At 43.1% G+C, this 9,260-nt stretch overlaps 1 protein-coding gene across 1 annotated transcript; it reads right to left on the bottom strand.

Moving 5' to 3' along the window:
- Nucleotides 1-579: 579 nt before the first annotated feature.
- On the bottom strand, nucleotides 580-4,149 carry LOC306797213 (homeobox protein engrailed-1a-like). Its single transcript, XM_079296453.1, has 2 exons — nucleotides 3,318-4,149; nucleotides 580-1,328 (listed from the first exon to the last, which is right to left on the bottom strand). Exons 1-2 carry the CDS (start codon nucleotides 3,949-3,951, stop codon nucleotides 1,006-1,008), a joined length of 957 nt encoding a protein of 318 aa, XP_079152579.1. The 5' UTR covers nucleotides 3,952-4,149; the 3' UTR covers nucleotides 580-1,005.
- Nucleotides 4,150-9,260: the final 5,111 nt, after the last annotated feature.

Raw genomic sequence — 9,260 nt, 5'->3', positions numbered from 1 at the left:
CCCGGAATAGATTAATGGGTGAAATGTTATCCATCATGGAGAAACAAGAGGTGTCTGATTGTATTGAAACAGGAACCGCAGAGTCCTTGTGTGTACGTTTGCCCCATCATCTCACATATAAAAAAAATAAAAACGTTGAAATCATCCATATATGTTAGTGAGAAATAATTTTAAATACTTATTAATTATGGGTTGCTCTTTTAAATTTGCTGCCTGAACTATATATTGTATGTTCATAGAAGCAATTTGGGAAGTCCAGTGAAAGCCGTGCCGCTTGTGAGGTTGGAGTGACAAAGTTATTATAATAATAATAACAATACTATACTACTACTACAACTAATAATAATAAATAACTAATTTAGACTTAACAGTCCATCATTTTCTACTTAAAATTCCAACTACAAAATTAAATAAATAATTTCCGCTTTACAAACATCAGTCTGAACTATTCCTGAACAATAATAATAATAATAACAATAATAGGCTGAATAAAAGGTTAAAACATTTTTAATCACCAAAACGCTGCTCAGCGCTTTTATCTGTGTGAACGAATGAAAGAAGGAAGAGTTTTAGTCCTTGTCTACAGGTCTCTTTATTTCAGACTACACGTGAACATATTAAAATCTTTGGCTTGTTTTGAGTCTGCGGACTGATGTGTGGAAGGAAAACGTGGCGCTGCTGTGAGGGACCACAAAAAAACAAAAAACCTACAGAGCCAGTTCGACATATAAACAATGAGAACAGACAGGAAGGACCCGGATGAGAGGTGAAATTAAATATACTGTATACAACATGATAACTGTTTTTGGCTATATAAACTTTAATAACGATCGTTCATTTTATATAATTATGTCCATATACTGTCACCATTAACAGAAATCTGTGTTTTTTTTTTAAATAGCGTCTCCTCCACTTCCAGTTCATTTTTTTCTTTTTTTTTTATGTCATTATCTCCAAAAGCCCAAAAGAGTCAGGTGCACGGCGGCCCTCGGCGGGGACACGTCTCTATTCACTATCCTCCTTGTCCTCGTGCACGGTGGTCGTGGAGTGGTTGTACAGTCCCTGGGCCATGAGCTGCAGGGCCAGGCCGTTCTTGTAGCCCGTGGCCTTTTTGATCTTCGCCCGCTTGTTCTGGAACCAGATTTTGATCTGGGACTCGTTCAGGTTCAGTTCCTGGGCCAGGGACTGCCGCCGCTGCTCCGTTATGTACCGGTTGGCCTGGAACTCGGTTTTCAGTCTCTGCAGCTGGTCGGCCGTGAAGGCCGTGCGGGGCCGCTTGTCCTCCTTGGGGCTGCTCTTCTTCTTTTTCAGTTTGCGTGTCCTCGGGCCTGGCGTGGAAACAACAAGGGGAATAAAATATTTATTCTACTGCTGGGACCGCGCGCGCGAAGTCACCCGCGAGGCGCGCCACGAGCCCCCTCTTAACGTCGGCTCGGTGTGATTTAAAAATGTAGGTCACCCCCCCAAAACGTTATGCTTGGCTCTTCACAATACAAATAAATACATTTAATTTGGATCCACTGGCCCGCGTCGTCCCAACACCAGGATTTACTCAGAACTATCATTTAACAGTCAACACATATGCAATGTGGAGCATTTCACAACATTTAAAAACTACAATAACAGACCAATAAAAACTAATATCCAGTCATTTCTATCTTGTTTTTAATCATTTACACTGAAATATATTGAAACGTATGTGACTAATTCCTCCGCCGCGCAATATAGACCCACAGCGGTCGAGGTCTCGGTGAGGTCGCGAACTCTGACATCGAGTAAATTACAAATTCATATTCATTTACTTATTGAATCTGAGTGGGCCCTCCTCGGGTCACGTGCGTGTTCGTGACTTTGTGGAAAGGTGATTGATAGAAGATACAAACAATGCTTTCATACAGGCAGTGTCCCCACCACAAGAGGCACATATGCAAATTATTATTAGGTCAGCAATTTCCTCATGATTATAAAGAGCTATGTTTGTCTGTTTCCTCCCAAAATCAAACAGAAACTGTCATAACGTACTGCAGCTACAACCGTCTGTATTTGTGTTCATTTTAAATGCGTTCGTGCAGTCAGAGCCGACTGACAGGATGATTGTTACTTTAATACAACAGCTGCAACACACTTCAAAGAGTGTAAGAAAAGCACCATCACAAAGTGCAAACAACATGCATGTATATTATTCTTCATAATTCAGTTAAAACGACGAAGTAAATATGTCGAACTATACTCACGAATTCGGACTTTCTTGTTGTTATAATTAATATTTAAGAACCCTTCTTTTAGCTGTAAATGACTTATGCTTTATACATCCTCCAATTATGTCTCCAAACACTGAATGCATCATCTGGACCAACATCAGCTGACAGTCACACACCCATTCAGGCTTTGCAGGGAATTTAATATTTTCTATATTAGCCAATAACTTTTTTGTAATACGCATGACATTTTTCTAAAATATAGCACAGTGACTCCAGATATTCTGTCCCTTCTGCATCAGTATATCAAATTGATTTGATATAATAAAACTTGCACAGCAAATTAAAATAAGCCTAGTCTATGGGATCATTTATTTGGGTAAAATGTGGTGTTATAAACTGATGAGGTTGTTTTATGGCTTTTTAAAAGTCGTATCAATATAATGTGTGCGTAATATTACCGTAAATGACGGTGATACACTGCGATACATCAAGCTTCTATAGGTCTACCACAACATTACACAGCTACGGTATTAGACCCATAATGCTTTTCGTCAAACTCGCATTTAAATGCGCAGACAGAGGAGTAGCCTATTGCTACTTTAGCTCATATATAATCCATAATTAAGAATGTATTTTGCTTACGGAGAGTAACCACCACACATGGGCCTTATATTACATGTATTACTTACAACTTGTATGCATAGTGGAATGACATTGCGCAGTGAATTGCACTGGAAATTATTCCGACTTTTGCACATCAATGAATATCCTGCAACAAATACGAGACACTTTATCCCATAATGCGCTTTTTATTTATTTGTGTGTGTGTGTGTGAGTGTGAGAGAGAAGTATTGGAAATGAATTACCTGTTTGGTTTATGAACTTACACTATATTCATTTTTATTTTGGTAATGTATGGCCCTATTTCATTATGAGAAAAAAAAGATAATAATAATAGTTTTTTTATTGGCTGAGTTGAAGTCACAGTGGGAAGAACGAGCCTGCAGATACAACTAAAATAGTTCTCACACACATAACTCTGCAGGAGTATAATAACACTGTGGAGGAGGACGATCAGTCAACCCAACAAAGATTCGGGGACTATTAGCGCCTTACCAGATGAGGGCCGGTCCGAGTACCGCGTACAGTAAACCCAAGCGGGCCACAACATCGGCTGGCTTTCTTTCGTGGGCGGAGATCCTCCATTGCTGCCGCTTACGACCATAATCGACGAGGGGCTGTCCGCGTATCTGCCGGTCCCGGTGCCCGCCGCTTCGCCCTGTTTCGACGACTTCTGCTTGGACGAGGGCGAGGAGGACGTGGACGACGACGACGAGGAGGACGAGGAGGAGGAGGGCGACGAAGAGGGGCTGTCGCTGCTGCAGTTGGAGTCCAGGCAGAGGCTGCCGGTGTGCGGCGGCCTCGCTCCGAGCGGGTTGACGTTTTCCCTGCCCGGCGTCTCCCGGCTCCGGTCGCGGTAGCTCGGCTCCTTCCTGCTGCCGAAGTCCGGTCGGAGGATGTTGTCGATAAAAAAGTTCGTGGTTCGGTGGGCCTGCTGGGCCGCCTGGTGGGGTAAAATCACGGGAGGGGATGGGAGGTTCGGCGACAGGGACATGCTCTCCTCCTCGGTCGAGTCCCGGCTACCGTTGGGCTCCTTCCGCTCCTCCATGGCTCGCTGACGGTGAGAAATACTCGGCCTCTCCGCGCCAAACTCCACTTGTTGCTCGCGCTCCCGCCCCCCGTTCGGCATCCAATTTAGACGGACGGCATGTACAAAACGAGCCTCTTCGCTGGAATAAAACGAACAAATACCTGCGATGATTCTTTTTTAAAATATCACCTACAGCGGTGACATGTCTCCTAAAACCCGTCCGAGACCTGGCATAGCGAACCGCTCCAAGTTAAGACCAGTGTCCCTGCCTCTCTCCGCTGCAGCATAATATCTGTGTATTCGCTCTTCCTAAACTCCCCTAAAACCGTTATTCCCCCCCCCCCCCCCCCAACACCACACCCCCACCGTGTGTTTCTTTCTCTCTCTTACACCCAGCAGGCAGCACGTGTGCGCGTACACACGTGCAACGGACCAATCGGGCACGGAGACCGTCCCTGTCACAATGGACGTCGTCCAATGAGGGGCTCGGGAGGCGCGCGTTACACACAGAGCCCCCCCCCCCCCTACCCTCTCCCCGCGCGCGCGTAGTTCGATCGATTTATGTGAGGCGCACGTGCGCATCCACGCACGCAGCAAAACAAAAACAACAGCGGGACATACACCATTATAAATGTTACACGGGGCGACGGACACGCACTGAAATACTCTTTTTCTTCAATTTTTATAGACTACAATTTACTTATATCCTAAATGGAGATGTATTTCTGAGAAAGTTATATTATTAATATGACTTTTGTTTTTATTTAGTTTGGCTCGTTACAGGGGCAGGTGGCTCGCTAAGTGTTGTTGATACTCATATGCCCAAAATGAAGGTGATATTTGCACAAAACGTTGCTATTTTAGAGACAATTGGCAAAGTCTCTGTAATTACTGAAGCTAAACGTCTCTAAAAAGGTATATTCGGTGTTTTGCACGATTTCCTTTTTTTATTTTACATTCTTTTTTTGGCCCTTTTCTTGTCTTTATTTTGCCTCACGCGTGACGCATTTACGTCCTATTTGTGATTTAAACACCCTGATTATGAACATGCCAGACACATACACGATAGAAAATATATATATATAAGTGAAAAACCAGGCGTAGAACGCAGGAATGTGTCCCCATAGTGGCTTTGTGAAAAGAAATCTCTAGAATAAGAATAAAATCGCCACCATGCAGGCTCTAATTGGCGATGTGAAATAATAATATTAATAATCATAAAAGCAACAGCATGAAAGTGGGGACATGTTGATGGTGAAATCTTTATCCCACAGGCCGGAGCGCAGAGCCGTGGCTACTTAATTAAATTCCAATTAGGGACAGTATCAATGTGCTGTTTAGCTGCAGCGCCATTGTGGGCAAATGAGCACTCAGCCCGCGCGCTCTTATCTGGCGCCCGCAAAGAGAGGCCTCCTTGAGAGGGGCTGCAAAAGATAATTTATAGCTTTTAATTAGTCTTCATTCCGCCCGATCGGCCCGGCGTTCATCACGGGGAGCGGGGGGGGCTGAATAAAAAAAGAAAGAAACCCCGAGTCAAAAGCGCTGTCACCGGTCCCTGGCAGGGCCCTTAATCAAAGCGAGGCAGGGGCCGCGCTACAAGCCGCGTAATTTCCAAGGTGCTGATAAAGCGTGTTGAATAATAGCGGGGGCCCCTCGGAGACACAGGAATGGCTTTATTGACGGCTTAACGTCGGTAATTCATTTTACCTTTCATGTATTGGGGAGCCGGATTTGTCGCCGTAATAGGATGATAAATGCACTGACGGATCGCAGCCCCAGGTTTTTATTGAGTAGCCTATAGACCACTGCTTCGCTTTCGCGCGCGCGCACGCACGCGGCGATGTGATGAGGCTCTTGTTAAAAAGCTGTCTGGAGTAAAGGCGTGACAGTGAGGGCAGACTGCACTCTCCTGCAAAAAGAAACTCGTTTTTAAGGCGGTTCACGTGATTATTTCCCTTCCTGCGAGGATGAAAATGAAGTAAATAAGTCTTTACAAACACCTGCACTACATTTGATTTGTTATCTGTATCTTTGTTTTGTGTCATTCTGGCATTATTATAAATAATAGCCTGACATAAGTGTTCAATAAAAGCCAATAATCTGTTTTAATAATTACCTCTCTGTCGGCCCTGCTTTGTTTGACCAGATACCCAAACTGACTGTTTTGGCAATTCTAGGAAATACATTTGTTTTTAAGTTAATTGTTTTCTGAAAGATAAACAGGACACATTATAGGACTATTCTTCTTATAAAAATCATGTTGTGTTGGGACATCTTTATTTGTGTTACCCAAAATTGTTTCAGTGTAAACGCTGTTCAAACTTATTGAAACAAAAACAGCAGCTCCATCCGAGTGTAATGGAACAATTTGACTTTAATATAATCTGTGACCTTTAAAAATAAGAAGATAGAATATAAAAAAGGCTGCATTTATATTCAACAATATGGTAATCTGAACTAAACACACTGAACAGTGAAAGTTAAGCTCTGCACCTTTCTTTGTGTCCAAAAAACTCTTTTTTTTCAGACGATAAATGTGGTTTGTTTGTGCTGGAAAAGAAAAAACTGTCAGATGGATTAAAAAAGCGTAATATTTCAGATGACAAGATGAGGTGCGATCGTTCGAGGAAAGTTGTGGCTCTCTGGCTGGATTCTGTCTCTCTGCGTGACTGTGCTGCCACCTAGCGGAGGACGACGGGAAATGGTGTCTGTTACAATACAGAGAAAGAGTACTGCGCTTTCGAGGAGGCAGCAAGGTTCTGCGCATGCGTGCTCAATGTGGGCTCAAGTAGCCACATCTGGAAAGAGAAAGTCAACAGCAAGTGTAGAACTTTGGCGACATCTAGTGACTTTGACGTGTAAGTGCATGAGCTTTTTAAAATTTATTTGAATGTATTTTACTTTGGACGTGACATGTGACATGTGAGGAGAGAGTAAATAGGAAGAAAATAAATAAATAAAAATATATTCTCAATAAGTTAAATGCATTTTGCTTCCAGTCAATATTCCTTCAGGCGAGGATAAGTTTATTTGTAAAGCACCGTTCAAACATACAGGCTATTCAAGGTGCTTTACATGCTGAAGAAATACATGAGAACAACAACAAAAATAATTAAAAAATATATATATATATAAAATAAAATAAATACATGACTAAAATTAAAGAATACGTTATTTGATAAATACCAGTAAACCTAATTATATTTATATATTTTTATTATATTATACCTAAGTATCCTTGGATATAATGTACACTATGTTGGATAAGATACGCTCACACATGACACATGCATACAAAGATCGAAATACATTACATCACATTTATTTTGTGATGACACTCGTTTCTTTAAAAAAAACAAAGAACTTTTTAATAACGGATTAACGGATAACATGAACTATATCAACACATTCTGCCTCGCAACACCGTGCTCGTCCACCAGATGTCAGAGTAAAGCAGCTGGAAGACAAAAAAGGGACACCGAACTGTTTTAACGTTTCACTTTGGCTGAGGAGACACAGACAAAGATTAGGAAGCACAACAGAAGCATAAATCAGAGGAGATGCAAACAGCATATCACTTATATATATTTCTCTCCCACCATAAAAGCCAATAAAACCAACAACGAAAGCATTTAAACGGGCAGAAAAACAACTTATGTTGGTTTAAAAATGTCAGCGTTATGATGTGAAACATCGCCGTGCCACAGCGGCGAGGCTGTAAAAGCAGTCGTACAAAACATCCGATGATTTGTGGCCAACGGCGTCGAACCGGTTGACTTTTTCATTGTTTGACATTTCACAACTTTGTGCCACCGGTGTCAAATTTAAGTGGAGGTATCGCAAACAGGGATGGATTTTCAATGGTGGGACTCTCAACCCCATCACTCTCTGCCATTAGTATTGAAATGTCAGCGACGTACAGGGACACGTTTGCATACGAAACAGCGATTATCATTCACTCAGCTTCCTCTCTCTCTCTCTGTCTGTCTCCCCCTCTTTCTCCCCCTCCAAGGTCCAGGATCTCTGCAGTAATAATACATGAAGGGCTCCTCTCCCTCATCCATTAATCAGGAGGGAGGCTGAGGTAAAGGAGGGCTGATCTTTGGCCCTCGCGCGCACACACACTCACCTACCATTAATAATAGAAGGGATATTAATGCAGATAAATAATTAAGCTTTCGGGGGATCTCTTTAGAGTCCTAATGAGAAGTGGGGGACAGATTGCTCCTCCGTCTTATTACATCTCTAGAAGTTTGTGAAAGCTTAAGGTGATGATAAATGAGGCCCGTTTTAGTAATTGCCAAATTAAATCGATGCAGACGCTTGTGTTAACACGATTGCCCGTCCGTGCTCCACGCTGTTGCTGCAGAGCGGAACTGTAGATGGCGTGGCTCTGGGGGGGGGGGGGGAACCAATGCAGGCCCGCAACTTTTGGATTGTTTGTCAAACTATTTGGTTCAGACGTTCATGGTCCCCAGAGGATGAAACTGCAATGTGAATCACGTTAACCGACTGCTTTCAAACTGCGATCGTAACGTGATTGAGAGTTCAGTTAAGTAGTTTTGGAGGAGACAGGGTTGATTCTGTACACGCACGACATCTACTGCTTGGATCCCGAATCTGTTGCTCTTCCTGAGATTTTCTTCCATTTATTTTACCCACAATTCCTTTGGGGAGTTATTGCAAAGTCCCTTGAGGCATATTTCTGACATCGGGCTGTAGAAATGAAAACAACAAGATACAACATGTTAATTCGGACGGATTGACATTTTAAAAAATGGCAACAACGATGTTTGAGGTTCTGATGAGACGAGGAAATACGATCCAGGAAGAGACGCCATTTCTTTGTCGTGCCAATCGCGAGGTAATCGGTAGAAGCGCAACCTTGACGTGACAAAGTGATCCATCAGGAATCTGGACCTGAATATATATGGTTGTTGAAAGCAGCGTCTAGTTGCCGGACGGGCCTTTGTTTTCGCCAGAGCCCTCGTCTTTGGTCTTAGTCCTTGTGAAAGCATCTTGTTATCCGTCTTCCATGCATGAAGGCCATTGTACAGCCCACATCTCTGCTCATGTGATTGTTGTGTTGTTTTCCCCCATTAAAAAAAGGTTTCCGCACCCATCACAGGGCTGTTTATGGCCTATTTTAATGGAACACATGAAGGCGTGTGCAGCGGCGTCTCAGCATGTGTGTGTGTGTGCTCATCAGCCATGCTGCCCGGGGCCACGCTGACCTTTCAGCCCGACTCTCTGAGGATGGTCTCTCTCATCTGGCGTCCTCGGCCTGTCACTGCCGTCAGCCGGAGGAGAGAGACAGAGAGATGAAAGATATAGTCCTCATTGGCTTTGTTACAATGAAAGCCGCCTGCTCCAAATGACTTATTTCCTTAACCTTCACTCCCCTACAT

Source organism: Melanostigma gelatinosum, assembly GCF_949748355.1.
Source record: "Melanostigma gelatinosum genome assembly, chromosome: 24".
In the NCBI taxonomy this organism is placed as follows: Eukaryota; Metazoa; Chordata; class Actinopteri; order Perciformes; family Zoarcidae; genus Melanostigma; species Melanostigma gelatinosum.
The sequence above is the reverse complement of the archived record's forward strand: the minus strand, read 5'-3'. Positions and strand labels throughout refer to the sequence as shown.